The following is a 17,460-nucleotide window of genomic DNA, read 5'->3' on the forward strand; positions in this document are numbered from 1 at the left end:
ATGAGACGTTTCGCATTTGTCCTGTTAGTGGCCTTCGTCCGGGCGATGCCAGCCCTGGATAAAGAAGTTTCTGATCCTAGCCTGGCTAACAGCGTCATCGGCGTCGTCAAAGAATGCGTCGAAGAGGATGTTTCGTTGTGTCTAAAGGTGTGTTAAGTGAAGTGAACATTTGGATTGTTTGTGTTTTTGTAATGCCAGTACTGTGAGATTTATTGGATTAAAGCTAGAGTTAAGTACATGTCGGTGACAGCTCAGACTAAATAATTTCTGATTAATTTATTTTTTGCAGGAAAAGGCGTTAAGATATGTCGAGAGTCTGTCCTCTGCGAGGGAGATGGATTTAGCTGATGGCATCACTTTGCTTGGCACTGGTTCACCGAGATCTGCTAGGTCTTTTGAGCCGTTGGCTGAAGAACCTAAAGCTAGAGAATCCCAAGTGGAGTCGAGACTCGTAGACTCAGCTGCTGACTTCTTGGAGAATCATGTCATCCAGTTCCGTATGCCCTCATCAGCCATCGAGGGAATGAAGAGGTCTCTTGAAGAAGGTATGTAAATCATATTTCAATTATATATTCTATAATTTTAAATAGAATAATTGAATACAACAGACGATACATTGAAAGAATTACGTTAAATAATATTTAAGTTTCAAAAAAATATATTAAAATTATTAATATTAATGTCATTCAATTAATTTTAACTGCATTCAAGTTACACAATCATTATGAAATAAAAGAATGAGTTACGAAACAAATGTACAAATAAAAGAAAGAATACAAAAGAAAGAAGCAAGTAGGCCACTGTCCGAAACTAAGTGGACGTAGATGAATTGATAATTTGCGGTTAAATCTATTTCAATGTTAGGGAAATAGAGCAAAAATAATAAGATGGCGAGATAATGATCACTTTTTATTGTAATAATTATATATCTTATATTACGGAACTAGTTTACAAATATATCACATAGTTTTGTTTTATGTAAGGCGTGTTTTTTATAGCAAATGAAAACTTCATTAATTACCGTTGTTTTATATTTATAGCCAATTAGTGCTTCAATAAATTAAAGATAATTCTTATAATTATTTTTAGTCGTACTTATTCGTAACTATTCGTGTAAAAGAATATTCTTAATTTTAACGATGACTTTAATTATATAAAAAACTTAAAAGGCAAATATCGTAATTTTTTTCTTTTAAATCAATCTAAATTATATTAAAAACAAATGATATCAAGGATTACCAAAATAAAAGTGTACCGACTTCACACAAACATCAAAACATGTGCGTAATACATTCGTGACCCAATAATAAAGAATGTATTAGAAAATACAGGTGAGGTACAAGTTTAACATTGAAAGTCCATTCATGTGACTAACAAGTGTACCCATTACCAGTTGCGGTACCAATAGAGCTTACTGGAAAATATTGTAATCATACGCTCAAGTTGCGTGTAGACATGTCATTATATATAATTATTACTTATAAGTAATTCAAACCAAGTTTATAAGTTAGTGGAGCGAAATGGAATGACTCGTCAATTTTCTGAGCCTAACGCATACAGAAAAAAAAATCTTTAGTATCGTAAATTTGTATCATTCCATTCATTGATCTGAATAAATTTACGTAGTCGTAAAAGGCCTTGGGCCGAGAAAGTGGTCAGATCATCCTTCCTCCTACGTTTATTAGACATTTCCGTTCAATGTCCTTTCAAGCTTTCATGAGAAAACCAGTTTCCTTACAAGTCATCGAGAAATCGGCGCATGAGAACCACTCCCAGACTTTGAAGAAAGTTGATCTGCCACTCTGTTTTGCCAATTACTATGTTATACTTACAACTTTATTGTGAATTGATTTGTAGTTTGATATCTGAGTAATTGATCTTAATATGTAACTGACTATATCGTTAAAAGATGATTGACTGGCTAAAGGTAAAACTATAATGGTTCTTCTTGCAATGTCTTTTTTGTTTGTAAAATGGAAAAAAGTACTATGATTTTTTTTTTGTTTTTTAGTTGATCAGTTTTAAAATCATTTATAAATTATTATATTTGAATAGTCTAATTGTAATTAAAAATTTTATATGGTTTTTACTAGTCAACTTTTAGTTACTTAATAATGTTATATAATTTAATATAAATATTTAACTGTTGATAACAAGCAATAGAGATTATTTTTTAATTTGTTCTCATTTAGATTATACAAACGATATGAGAACCGACTTATGTGGGCCTCTAATAACAAAAAGTAAATAACGGGCTCACTTTCAATGTAAATATAAAAAGAAAGTTTAAGTAATTATTAGCACTCTATGCGTTTATATTTTATACAATTTGTTTATTTTTAGATCTTTGGTTCATAAAAAAGCATGTCGATAAGCATTTGCATTATTTAAAAACATTATTCTATTTACAGCTCGTGGTAAGAAGAAGAAGATAAAGCAGCTCCTCCCTCTTTTGGCCATCGCAAAACTGAAAATCATGGCCCTCATTCCTTTATTCCTTGGAATAATTGCCTTCGCTGCAGCTAAAGCAGTACTCTTAGCTAAGATTTCCCTCCTGGTTGCTGGTATTATTGCCCTCAAGAAATTACTCGCCAGCAAACACCACGAGACTAGCTATGAAGTAGTCGCCCACCCACACCATGAAGAGCATTACGCTAGCAGTGGACACGGCTGGGGCAGGTCAATCGACGAAGCCCAAAACCTCGCCTATTCAGGACACAACAAGTCAGACTAATGAATTCTAAGGGTTCCACAAGGCGCAATCTTTGTAACCAAACTCTTTCATATTTATGCGAACGATAGAACGATCATAGATAACATACGATGGTTATTTATTTGTAGGTATAAGGATATTTATTGTATATTTATTGTCCATAATCCCTTTGTGAGGGATGGTAATGAAAGTTGTTGTTTTGTTTTCCATAAAGTTTGTTCTGCGTTTGTATGATCCTTCCTGTTGTACTATATTAGTATATATTTCACACCCTATACGGTATCCGTATTTGTGTATTTTGTTATGAACAAATATTTTACGATACTCGTCACTGTCTGTGCTAAGTTTTTTACTCCATGTGATCTAGTCCTAGTCCTTTCTCTAAGATCTATTCTCATATAATACTTTTATAGTTTTATTATATACATTTTAATATTATTTTACTTCTGTTTATTATTGTTTCTGTTCACGTAGTTTTTATTTTGTATATTTTGTAAATATTGTATATAAATGTATTACATTTTTACTTTTACATATATTTCACTGCGAACTTATTTATATATTTATCTTATGTATATTCGAATGAAATCACTCTTATGTATATATATTTATTATTCATATATTTTATTATAGTTCATTTATATTATTATCATTATATTTTCACTTTCACGTACTATAAATATTTATTAAATTTATTATATTGTCTGGACAACGACTCGTACAAATAAAGAACTTAAATAAAATTTGTTTTTATTTTTTTGCACTTCAAAATATAATTTTAACCCACATATTAAAGATTTAATAGTGATATTAGCGGAAATCTTGGAAATAAAATACCTGGTGAGCAAATAGTCGAGTATTTTATATCTCTTACCCTTTATGTTGATTTTGTTTTTGAATGTTCTTTTTGTGACGTTTTTGATTTACACAAATCTTAATTAAATAATTAAAAAATAACATTTTATCAAATCGATTCTCATTAAATTTTGGTGAATTATTAACATCTGAGCTGATTCTTGAAGTCACGACGCTCGTAAAGAATTTCTTATAATATTTTAGTTTTAAAAATTTGAATTCGTACTTATCAAAATAAAATATGCGTAAGAAAGTGATAATACAATTTCATATCAAATTCTTGCCTCGTACCGTTACGATACTTTTCATTTTTTTCACATTTAATATAGTAATTGCGGCCGCATAGATTTTTTATTGGTAGAAAAAAAATATATAAAACACAAATAAATTATATTAAAAATAAAGTATATTCATCTTATATTTTTTTTTTAATTTGTTTACAATATTTACTTTTACATTGCTTGAATTAAATCTAAACAGATTCTCAGTATACACATATGTACATATATTATACTTATTGAGATATCAATGTATATGAAACAAAATTTTAATACGGTATAGATTATAATAATTTTGACTGACCCCTAGATTTATTTACGGTACAAAATACAATTTTAATGACTTAAATCTCTTTCAAACTAATATAATATTAATCATATTAGTTGATGAATTTAACAGCCATTTAAATTACATAAGTAATAAAGTTCTGAATTATAAAGATTAATAAGTGGATATCAGTTATATTTAACAGTAAAAATATAAAGTGATATGCAAAAATTATTTGAAAAGTCTTCATAGACGGACTACAACACGTGTTTGCGTCGACTTGCTCACGGAACTTTCTTTGTTTGTTTATCACGTTCGTAACCGGAATTAGGTGTTCATGCGCAGAGATTTTGTCATTCAACGGCCAAATAGTTCGTACTATTATATGACATTCGTTAGTTTTGTTTGTATGGTTATATTGTGTTGCTCAAATTTAGTAACAATGTAAAGTATTTCTAAATAATAATAATAATAATAGAGAATATAAATTGCATGTGTACTTAGTTTCTCTACCAATGACCAAAATAGTTAATTGGACGAAGGTTTTCTCATTTAACTTTAATTATTCGATTGAAAGCTGAAACTGATGGTGAATTTTCTATACGTATTGTACATCACTAATTTGTGAAAATCTTGCTTACATATTCTAAGAGGGGCCAGAGGCGATTCTTCCTACTTCCATGCTAGAAATTTAAGTGACACACTGTTTACAACTTTATGAGAAAGGAAATAAGGCCTTAAATGTTTTTTTTAAGTCAGTCTACCCTCGTATGGATGAAATAACTCTCTCTACAGTCCGTTATTGTTTAAGTTGTCTCAATACATAAAGCTGCTTCATACTATTGTTGCTTTTTAACATTGAATAAAGCGGTCAAAAGTCATTTAAGATGATTATGTCAAAATATAATGAACTGTATTGCTATGGATGTACAATGCAAATTGGCTTCATTAAATTTCGGCATATCTCTTTGAACTCTTAAATATATAGCTGATAGCCAATGTTCTTAAGATATGTTCAATATAAAAAGAGTAAAAATTGTTTTAATAAATAAATAATAAAATAAACGGTATCTTTAAACTATTAACGGCATTAAGATCTTTTTGTATTTATTTCTACTTCAACTATATGGTTTCTCAGCGTCATGCAGATTTAAAGCGATGTTTATCTAAACAAAGAGAGATTATACATTACAAGTGAAAACAAAAGTAATTCACTGTTAGATAAGCTTTTGTAGATAAACTACAAAACAGACTTTCGAGAAAAATTTATGACGTACGTAAGTATTTACGTAGTATGTAATATCAATGATATTAAATAAAAATAAGAACCTATTTCTTTTAATCATGAGATAACATGTTATATACGCTGATTAGCTCCAAAATAAATTAAGTAAATTATTTATTCTTTTTTTTATTGATAAAAATTTGTTTGCGAATAACTAATTTCTGTATTTTGTATCAATAGATAGTATGACTATCTTAAATATCTGAGTCTTGATCCGTCTCATATAGTATGTGTATCTTAAACAACTGAGTCTCGATCTGTCTCGAGTCTGCTCAACTCCGGTGGTCAAGAATACGAGAATTACATAATTGAGCAGTTTAAATTCATGTTCTATACGTTTGATGTTTCTACTACACTTTCGCTAAATACGTTATGCCTTCAAATAGCCATTTAACACATCCTGTATAAGTAATATGAATGTCGAATAGCCGAATTATTATCGCGATTGGAAAGTTATCGATATTTTTGACCGGAAGAAATCAACAATTTCATAAGGCCTATCATAAATTGGACGCAGAATATCCTTTGCATGAAACTCATGTTTTTCGGATTATACAATACTCGCGAAAGTCTTAGATCTCATTATATACTTTGTAGATAATACCGCATAAAGAATTATAACTTGAGATCTATCTTAGTTACTTATTAATATGTATAATATGACGAAATTTTATAAGACTATGAATGTCTTACTAAGCTGAGATTTGTTATTAAACAATTTAATTGTTAAGTCGAGTTTCACCAAGAGTAATAAGATTTCTTTTCTCATATCTAACAATTTATGTATCTGTTCACAGGGTGATGAGAGCAGGAAATCATACAGTTGCTTACTGTTATAAAAGTGTGTACCATTTTTATGTGAAAATTTATTATTTCTTAAAATATATGATTTTTATAAATTAAAACATATGCTTGTGATAAAAGCAATGAAGATATTAAAAAATCAATTAATAACACATATTGAAAAAAAAAAATTGTTACGGAATTTTAATTAAGAATTTATTTATTTTAATCGCCTTTAATTTAAAAATTATGCATAGAATAAAAATCGTTTTCGAAAAAATTTATATTCTCACAAATTTCTAATACATAAACAGAATTTATTAGAAATTATTATAAATAAGGACAAGTTATCTACGGCCCATCTAGGATATTATCAATGAAAGATCACTTGTTTTATTAATTGAAAAAAGTTCTATTGCTTTACGCGTTTCTGTACCCACTGTAAATATAAGTACAACATTTATAATCTATTATATCTTTACACATAAGCTTTAAACAATTAAATTCAGATGAATTGGTGACACCAGATGGTGTAACACTTCCTTGATATTTCTATCATACGAGTTATACATAGTTAGGGAAATAATGACGTGTTTTTAAGTAAGTAACATCATTTTTGTCAACATTTTTATGTTTTACAAGAAATGCCGAGTGTTATTATATTTTCCTAAACAAACGGAATTAATATGAACAGTACATATATTTTATTTTTAACCTAGTCACCAAAGTAGTATTTGTCTTAGAAACATGTTTGTCGTTTCATTTTAACAGGATTTTGTTTAGTCATACCGACGCATTTGTAAACTTTTGTTTAGAGAAAGCAATTATATAAAATTCTATTTGTTTTCACGCCATAAATAACATTTAAGTAAAAATTTAATTGTTAAGAGTTATTCTCTTTTTAAATTTTCATTTATAACATTATGACACACTAACTGAATTTCCCCTTGATACATATACAAGAAACTTGCGTGTATTGCATGACCATCAAAATAAAATGACAGTATTGAACCTATGACCTTTCGTATTCACAATTACAAAAGGTGTTCGGTTCATAAAAGAAAAAGCCACTTTCTCAAACTCTTCGTTACCTAATTCCATCGCCAGTATTATTAAAACTGTAATTAAATGTGTAAAAAAATATATACATCTGGCGTAATTCAAACTGTTAATAGCGTTAAATATAACGAGGATTCTGATGTAGGAACAATAATTTATTTAATATGTAAATATTTGAGAGTCTAAAAGACATGAAATTTTCATTGATTTTAATTTTTTTACATGATAAGAATAATTGATAAACATTCAGAAATAAGTGAAAAGTGATCAAATCAAAATCATAAATTTAACCCTTTTATAACAATAATAAAACCAGTAAGGATTGGTTTATAATGAAAATCTCTAAAATAATTTACTATCCACCATTACTCGCTATGTTTACAATAGTATATAAAGAATGAAAAGAATTTAATAAATCTAGGATTAGCGGTAATTTAAACGGCCGAACATTGTGAGCATAGCATACTTTATTCATGAATTACCTGTCATACACTCAAACGAAGCAAAGCTTTATTTCATCATAGAGTGACATATGAAAAAAGGAGGGGAGAAACAAAATAAAACTGTCCGTTTACAGCTACCATTGACAATTGAACGTTCGCTTGTAAAGATGAAGGTGTACTGCGTGGTATTGTTTGTTGCGGCGGCTGCGGCTCTGCCGATGGCTAAGGAGGATGGGGTCATGGAGAAATTCATCTCAACGTTACGGGATTGCGTGGAAACCGACACCATGTTGTGTTTGAAGGTGTGTGAAGTGAAGTGAAGTGAAGTTGTGATTACATAGTGAGATGTGACCGGAATACATCTACGATATAATTGATAAAATTATGGGTTCTAAACATTTACAGAACTTAACATCTTTCTAGTCTTTAAAATATCTATTTTGTTTAATTGAAATAGATACTTTAGTACACTGATTATACAGTTCATTTTTAATTTAAATTTGGTATAGAACCAACATATTTGAAATATGTTATATAAAACGAGGTTTATAGATTATTTAAAATTCAGGGGCTGTAAATTCATTTAACTTATTCAACACATTTTACAAATACATTATTTTGCAGGAAAAGGCTATGAAGTTTACTGAGAACTTGGCAGTGGCGAAGGACTTCAGCGTGGTTGATGGCATCTCTTTCTCGAGAACTGGGTCACCAAGATCTGCTAGGAGTTACGAACCCTTGCCCGAAGAACCAAAAGCAAGAGAACTGCTAGTTGAGGAGAGAATTATGGACAATGTAGTGGATTTCCTGGACAACCACGCTCTGCAACTCAGGATGCCTAAAGCCTTCACTGAAGACAATTCTGTTGACGAAGAAGGTGAGCCTTTATAGGTCTTTTAAATAATCAATTCAATTTTATAATATAAAATGGATGGAACTTACTAATTATATTGCGTGTTATTTAAAAATAAAATAAGGAAAAGACATATTTTATCTTTAACATTCTTTTCAGGCCGTGGCAAGAAGAAGAAGAAGCTAAAGAAGCTCCTCCCAATCCTCGCTCTCATCAAGCTGAAGTTGACTGCCCTCATTCCTCTGTTCCTTGGTATCATTGCTTTCGCAGTCTTCAAGGCTTATCTCCTAGGAAAGATCGCTTTCATCGCAGCCGCTTTCGGAGCTCTGAAAAAACTCCTTGAATCAAAGTCTAAGAGCGGCGGTGGCGGATGGGCGGAACCAGCTCATGAAGAACATGGCTGGGAAAGCCAAGGTGGTGGAGGCTGGGGAAGATCCCAGGATGCCCAGAACATGGCTTACGGCGCCCATGTCAAGCAGGCGTAATCAGAACTTCTTGCTGAAGTATTTAGGATAATAAATTAACTAATTTATTGATTACCAGCTAAGGTTCATATTTATTCTCTCTGGCGACCACCGTTTATATCGTGAATGCGTGTATTTTCTTCCTTTTTCATTAACACTTTAAGTTCACGGCTGATTATCATTTTTTTATTTTTTCATTTTTGTATATATTCTTATATCGTAGTATAATTACGTATAAGTATCGATATTTACATGTATATTATAATGTATATATTTATTTTTAATGTATAATATGTATATTCGTAATTCTGTCAATATTCTTATCATAGAATATGTAATGGAAACTGGTGTTTATTACCAAATATTTTAGTTTTTTGTTCCAAAGATACTTTTATTTTTTGTTTTTTAAGTTTATATTATCATTTTGTCTTTGTATATAATTATCAAGTTGTGAGTGCGAGTCAAACGAGTCATATTTATCACCGATATTTATTTTTGGCTTCAAACATTCTTAGTTTTGAAGTTTCACGATCGATTCATGTAAAAATAAAGCGTCGTTTACAATACATATGATTTTAATTTCACACCTCTTTAAATGTTTGGAGTTATAAATGTTAATATATATCTGGTTCCGATATACTAAAAAAAATAAGTGTAATTTTTATAAAATAAAATTTAAAAAAAAAAAATCGGGATCAGAAAAGAAAATAATGTCCTAAAAACAAGTGAATATACAGTGTGAGAATGATATGAGCTGCAATGTAGAGTTGTTAATGTCTCCATTGTAGCGTGAGATGAAAAATCTCTCGGAGGTTGTACATTATGCTTAATATAATTGAAGTGTGTGAAAATTTTTACGGCATCTGTCTGTAAGCTTCTCCTTTCTTTTACTTTCTAGCAAAAATCTAATAAATTATTAAGAATCCCGTATAGTAAACTCTATATTGTCGAGTGCAATTTACTAAACGTATTTAGTATTGAAAGGACACAACAAACATTTTTTTAATTTATATTACATATGTATTACAAACTGATGACTAAATTTGATATTTCCGGAATGATCAAAAGAAATTTATGGGTTGAGTAAATTTTCTCTTGACCTTATACAAAACAGGACCTTTTAAGTCATTTACATTAATCAACAGAAAATAGCGAATAGTCTACGTGCCGAAGCAAACTCGTTTCTGTTCGGTAGGCAAATACGATAATAAGTTCGCACAACTTTCACTCCTCACTGATTGAAAGTAGGTTCATAATTGTATACATAGTTTTGATAAGTCCGACTATACTAAAACTTTCATTTTTAAAAAGAAATTCGTATGACTTACACAATATTGACTGTAACTGGATATTGGTACTGATATGAACGAAAGTCGACGTTTAAAATTACAACGTTCAAAGTTAATCGATAACTTAATACGATGGTATCGATTTTTCCATTAAAAATCAGAATTAAATTTAAAGAAACATGTTTTGACACACATAATACACGTAACATTATCATTATTGTTCACACGGAGGTAAGTTTTCGAAACTCGAAAATACGCAAACGATATATTATTCATTTATTTCTCATTTAAATAATATCTTACATTACAATAATTTTCACGTACGCTTCGTCAGTTGGTATTCAAATTTTATTTCATATAATTTATTTCAGTAAAAGTTACAAAATGTTGCATTACGTAACGTTTGTTAAACATCGATGTTAAATAACAAAACTTTCTTTCAATGGATAACACGAATTGAAACTCAAGGAGGCGTTTTTGGTGTTTCAAAAATACACTATTTATAAATACTAATACTCTAGTTCGCTTAAAGGTACTAAAGATAACTATAAATATATATATATATATAGTTTCATATCAAACGAACGTCTTTATTGTCAATCAACAAACCAACATCTTTAGCATAGAAACCTTATATTTTATGCGAAGTTTCACGCGTATACAAAGAGGCTTTTGAGAGATGTGGTATGCTAAGTTGAGGTTTAACATAGTAGTTATATTGGCTATTCATAGTCCTTAAATACAAGCTTGTTAAATAGATATACATTTTACTAACAATGTTAGTATTGTATAGTGACTGATTATTTTTAAAGATATTTCATATTTTTTGTTAGAAAAAGGAGAAGGTTATTAAATTGCAGTTTTCAATTTAATTTTGTGCATATCTTTTTTCATGTAATTGCCTTAATTTTGTCTGACTTTTAGAGTGATCATGATGTTTATTTTCTTATTTTAATGATATAGACCTAACATTAAGCCAAAGAGAAAAGACGAAGGGACCCAAATAAAAGTCTACTTTGATGATATTACTACAAAAAATAATTTTCTATTAACATTTAATTTTAATCCCATATAAGATAGAGGTACATCAACGAAGGTTATCTTTTATTCAATCCACATTCTTCAGGCGATGAATTCATTTTGTCACCTACAATTTTTTACATTGCAGTGTGAGGAAGGCTTATAAAATAATAAAGCATATTAGATAGGGTTCCTCCACTAACTCTCATCCAATGAGCCCATATAAGCTTGAGTTCTATACCATTAAAGCTCTAGGATCTCTACAAATAGTAATTGAATAAAAAAAATTAATGTTTGTTTTAAACATAATTAGCAAAATTTCCTATAGAATATTTGACTCAAATCTGCTTCTATTCCGCTTCTATTCTATCTGCTTTCTGCACTCAACTTCCGACTATAAACTATGATGTAGAGCAGCGTAAATTATCATTTATTTAATGACAATAAGGATTATAATGATTTGGAACTTATTTACAGTGTGTGGTCCACTAAGGTACCGCTAAAGAGGCAACTCGAAAGTTCTTAAGGCCGCACCCATTGCGTTTCAGTTTAACCACACTACATGAGTTTTAAAACACCGATTGCTATTTAATAAAGTTAAGAAAAATATTACTCATACGTAACAATTACAGACAGTATGTATGATTAGAATTCCTATTTTTAATAAGTATGTCACTAACAATCTGACGTTCCTCGTTTTAAATTCAAATATAATCTAAAATAATAAAATATCAACCTACAAAAGAATATGAACCTACAGGTTTTGCGTCACCTACACCTTGCTAATCAAGCTATAACGGTAATTACTATTTACAAAAGCCTATTGAAAAACAAAAATTAGTTAAGAATCCTATCTCTAAAAATCATTAAAAAGGAAATGGAATCAGAAACGTCGGGATTATGTAGTTTTAAAATAATAAAATCCGCGTAGTATGTCCGAAATATATTAGTTTCATTTAAACGAATAAAACTGGCGAAAGTCTTAGATCTCATTATCATTAAAAGGTTTAAACTTAAAAATGTATAACAAAAAAATGCAGTATAACAACCTGATATTTTTTGAAATCGTCAAGTGTGGTTTCACATTTCCCGTTGCCTTCAAGGTCGGACTTGTAGCCAAGTTGACTCATCACGCACTTTCTTCTCAATGGAATGTCTTTACGAAACCTTACATTACGTAGTAAAGGCGTGATGCTAACATTTATAATTCTTAACACTGTCCATTAACATAATATTCTGTAGTTCCGCCTGAAATTATACATTCAAATCAACCTTATTTTTTTGTTATGATTTTATAGAAATTTTTATTTAATATAAAATACAAATGGAATAGAATAACAATATTATATTTTAAATATTTTTAAAAATAGTTTGTTCACTCTTGTTTAAATGTATCATATTTTCATATCATATCTAGTATTAAATACTGACATATTTAGAACATTACTTAATAAAAATAAAAAAAAAACAAATTATAATTATTTATCGTTAAATAAAGTTTCTTTACAAATGAGACAAGCTGTCTCGTGTAGGCATCGTTTGTACGTAACAGAACGGACACTCACTTTGAAGCTGAAGTATGAATGACTGGTTGTGAATCGCGGATTTACTTATTAAGAACACTTTGGAGACTTAATTCAAATAGTCGCATGTTTTAATGCAGCAAAATATACTATATTTAGGTTACATAAACTATAATAATGAATAAACTCCTAACTGTAAATATTAATTTTAGCGTATTCACTCTCTTTTTTTCATGTATCGATATATAAAACAAGAAACAAAAATGCTCACAATACTTTTCTATGTGATATCTCACACGTAAGCGTCGAATGTGTTATCTACTTGTCAGATAACTTTTAAAAGTCCCTTTAAATAGAAAGCTAAGGTTAAAACGAATGAGGACGGTAACCTTCTTTCTTAATTATTTTCTAAATTTTTCTAACAAGTATGACAGACGGTGTCTTTGTGTGGAACGGTATATTAATAGTTTATTATAATTGATGTGCTCCAAATACGTTGGCAAATCACAGTCTTCTATTCTCTTGGCTTTATCGTTTTAAATAGGTCCAGTGAAGTAAGGTTTTTGACTATTGTTTCACCCCTATTCAATTTGCTGTATCACTGACATAATATCAAATAAATTTGATTAAATTAATCGAATAAAACGACAAACAAGTTATCTCTCTTCTACTATAAATCGAACGAAGTCCTTTAACTGAATGTTATAAATCTTTCCCATCGTGAGACGGATTGCGTCATTCCCAAAATGTCTGACCCCGAAAGTTGAATTGAGTGAGAATCACGCGGCACTTTCACTTAATGCAGCACTCGTTACGATTGCAATATACACTTATGGCATTACTTAATCGTTTTATAATAATTCATTGCCACGGTTTGTCTATGAACTTGACTCAGTTCGTTGTGTTTTTTGTCATGTGCACCTCACCGCTTGTAGATTGTTATAATAAAATTTACTTTTTCATTCATAGAATATAATTTTCGAGTTTTATATTCGATATACAAATTTCACTACTAATTGATTATATCATAGGTTGAACTTATATTCTATCGCTTCAGGTTTTGACGATGAGATGTTTAACAAATAATAAGTTAATTAGTAAAAAAAAACAATTAATTATACAAAAACATTATATTGATCACCTATTTTGAATACAATAGTTAGACAAAGCTAAGCCACCTTTACTAAAAAAAAAAAAATGTTTTAATTAATTCCTTACTTCCATAATTTACCATAATTTTTAAATCCGTTAAGCACTTTATGAGATGAATTTATTATTATCAAAAAATAAGTAAAATTTTTGTCTATATTAAATACATTGATGGTCGTGAGATGATCTTAAATCACCTAAATTAAGGTACTTCAGATAACATAATTAAAAGTGAAAGTCGCAAAAATATCTAAGAATTTGTAAATATCTCGATAACTTTTATTATACATTCCAGTGAATTCAATCTCTTAGTTGTTTTCAACCTAGAAAATTTGTTGATCTTTACATTGTATTAAAAATAAATAACTTTATGGTAATAATTAATGATTTATTATTAAAACAACGAAGGCATTTTACGTTCATTCAATCAACTTCAAAGTATTTCTGGTAATCTTACATCATTCGCGTAATTTAAAGCTATGTTTTAAACCAAGGAAATATCCGATATCCCGAATGACCACTTTCGTTTCACATAAATTAACTCGTTTTAATAGATTCGGAAGTAAAATCTATCATTATATATATCAATTTTATATAACTATCTCAATAATAATGGATTTAGTTAAACCCTTAACTGCAGTTTAAATATTAAAAGTACTTTAATAAGGATGCTCAAATGTAAAAAAATGATAATCCCTTTAATAGAAATTAAAAAATAAATTCTTTTTAAATCACATTTTTCATAAGACTGTGTCCGTAATTTATGTCGTCCAATAAATGTTTCCGACAGTATGTGTGTCGCTAAAATTTATGAAAATTTTTACTAATCTCATTGTGTAGGCCTCAAATTCTTATAAGATAACTTAAAATATACTTTAGATATAATTAAAATTTAAAGTATTACCATTGTAGATGTCACTATAGTGATGAAAACTTTACGAATATAAAGTCATGTTGTCAAAATATTTTTTACTCGTAATTGACGAATTGGAAAAGCTTGTCTTGCTTACTTTTTAACTTAATCTTTACTCAATACAGGTGTAACATAACATAGGTTAAAATTATTTGGAGACAGAAAGTTTCCGGACTACTGCTGTCCTTACCGGTTTTGTCTCAGTCTATCGTGACCTCAAATTTTACGAATTAAAAAATAGCTACAAGTCAAATTAGACGAGTTTCATTCAAGAGTGAACAAACAAATTTCACTTTATTTTTTTTTTCTATTTTCAATAATTAAAAAATATATATTAAAAATTATTTTTAAATATGACCCTACATTATTTTACGTTTACAACGGAATGTACTTGATTATTTGAGGAGATATTACAAATTATCATAAAATGATTTAGCACATTGTTCTTAATGTCTTGGGTACAGCACTTGCGGTTGGCAATGCTGGATTAATTGATGCAAGCCATTCAGGCCTTTATATGGTGTTGAAACGATACAATTTCGCATGAAAATTCTTTATGATGTTTAGTACGTGTATACGAAAATTCAAACAATCACACTTTTTCTTTCATTTCATTTGCACTAACATATATGTGTGTATGTCTGTATGTGGACAAACTTCGCTTTCTAACATTCAATATTTATTTTTCTACTTATCCTTATGTACGGTGCTTACGACGCCATCATTTAGCGTAAGCGTCGGCGTCAAACAGTACACACTCTTTACGTCATTTTGCCAAACCTGTAGTGGGGGCCTAAGGATATATTCCATCACAATTTTGGGAAGACATCATATCGAACCAAGCATCTGCACTTCAAGTATCTTGCTTGGTAAAAAAAATCATACCAAAATGTGGAAAAATATAGTTTTTCTTGCCTTCGTGGCAACAGTGTATTGTAATCCAGTGGAACGCGGTATAGAAGAAAATTTGCTTGGTGCTGTTTCGGAATGCATAGACAAGGATACTTCGCTATGCTTGAAGGTGAATAGTGATGAGTGTTTTAAGTGAAGTGTTCGTGATAACTATAGGTTACATCAAGTGATATAAATTTAAATTACGGCTACAAATAAAATATTACATACATTTAGAACAGCATTCTCTCTAAATATAAAAAAACATACATATATCAAATTTTCTTGTTTCGGTATAGATCCGTTTGTTATAAAATACAGGATACAGAAAAACAAAGTTTCAACATAATAGAGCCTCCATATATGTTACAATATTGTGTTATTAGAGTTAAATAAATTTTTCGTGGCTTAAATTAAGCTATAATAATATTGCTTATGTTTCAAAAGATCTTCTCATATTTGTTATAGGAAAAGGCATTGAAATTCACCGAAAAACTGTCTATCAGCAAGGATTTGAATATATTTGAAGGCATGTCCCTTATCAATACCGGATCAGCTCGATCTGCACGCAGTTTTGAACAACTTTCCGAAGACCCCAAGACTAGAGAAGTTCAAATTGAGGAGAGAATAGCCACCAATGTTGGAGACTTCCTCGATAATCATGTACTTCAGTTACGTCTGTCTGAAGATTCCGGTGAAGCCAGGGACTTGGACGAGGAAGGTAATAAAAAACATTTTATTACATAAATACCTGAGCTTAATATTTCTTTAACAAGCTTCTTAAAAACTCAATTGTTTAATTGCACCTTAAATTTTAGGGACCTAAGTTTTGATTTTTTCTTGTAAAATACTTTCGCAAACCTTTAGACTGGTAAGCCTATGTGAATATTTGAATATCAATAGTAAATTAGACTTAGAAAACGATATTCACCTAGCACACTACATCCGTGAAGTGAATATTCCTCTACAACGTACCTTAAAACGTAACACTTGTAAAACAATGCTAGCTTTCTCCTATACCTATATACATTGTTTGACATCTAAAGGGTCTTAGGTTACTAGTTATGCACTTCAAAGTTCTTTGCTTATACAATATATAGTTATATATTTGTTCAAATACTAAACAAAATACATTTAACATAAAATGTTTTATAAGTGGAGGTAAATAGGGATTATGTATATTGCATAAATTAATAAACATAATGATGTTATTTTATAGGTCGTGGCAAGAAGAAGAAGAAGATCAAGAAGATCCTTCCTCTCCTTCTTCTCCTGAAGTTGAAACTCGCTGCTCTTATTCCCTTGTTCCTTGGAGTTATCGCTTTTGTGGCAATCAAGGCCGTCTTTCTAGGAAAGATTGCATTCGCTATGAATGCTTTTACTCTGATAAGGAAACTTTTGGCCAAGAACAATTCTGGTTCATCGGGCGGAGCTATAAATTATGCTCCACATCATCCTGAAGAACACCCTGGCTACTCCTACGAACCAGCTCAGGGTTGGAGTAGGAAAGTCAATGATGCCCAGAACATGGCTTATGCTGGTCAATTATCTTAAATTTGACTTCATATGAGTTGAAAAAATGTGTGTGAAATATTTATTATTGAATGTGTGTGTTGCCGAGTACCTCAGTCTTATTTATTTAATTTATGACAGTAATAAAACCATAAAATAATC

The 17,460-nt window shown here is 29.9% G+C and overlaps 3 protein-coding genes across 3 annotated transcripts; all 3 read left to right on the forward strand.

Annotated features, from left to right (window-relative positions):
* Nucleotides 1-3,281, forward strand: LOC116774751 (uncharacterized). The gene is made up of 3 exons (XM_032667497.2): nt 1-147; nt 290-545; nt 2,412-3,281. The coding sequence occupies exons 1-3, from the start codon at nt 1-3 to the stop codon at nt 2,732-2,734; spliced, it is 726 nt and encodes a 241-aa protein (XP_032523388.1). The 3' UTR covers nt 2,735-3,281.
* A 4,539-nt stretch (nt 3,282-7,820) lies between these two features.
* LOC116774924 (uncharacterized) lies at nt 7,821-9,567 on the forward strand. The gene is made up of 3 exons (XM_032667711.2): nt 7,821-7,986; nt 8,309-8,561; nt 8,697-9,567. The coding sequence occupies exons 1-3, from the start codon at nt 7,852-7,854 to the stop codon at nt 9,020-9,022; spliced, it is 714 nt and encodes a 237-aa protein (XP_032523602.1). The 5' UTR covers nt 7,821-7,851; the 3' UTR covers nt 9,023-9,567.
* A 6,135-nt stretch (nt 9,568-15,702) lies between these two features.
* Nucleotides 15,703-17,455, forward strand: LOC116774926 (uncharacterized). Its single transcript, XM_032667713.2, has 3 exons — nt 15,703-15,916; nt 16,255-16,507; nt 17,006-17,455. Exons 1-3 carry the CDS (start codon nt 15,785-15,787, stop codon nt 17,338-17,340), a joined length of 720 nt encoding a protein of 239 aa, XP_032523604.1. The 5' UTR covers nt 15,703-15,784; the 3' UTR covers nt 17,341-17,455.
* Nucleotides 17,456-17,460: the final 5 nt, after the last annotated feature.

This window comes from Danaus plexippus, chromosome 23, assembly GCF_018135715.1.
Source record: "Danaus plexippus chromosome 23, MEX_DaPlex, whole genome shotgun sequence".
Taxonomy (NCBI): Eukaryota; Metazoa; Arthropoda; class Insecta; order Lepidoptera; family Nymphalidae; genus Danaus; species Danaus plexippus.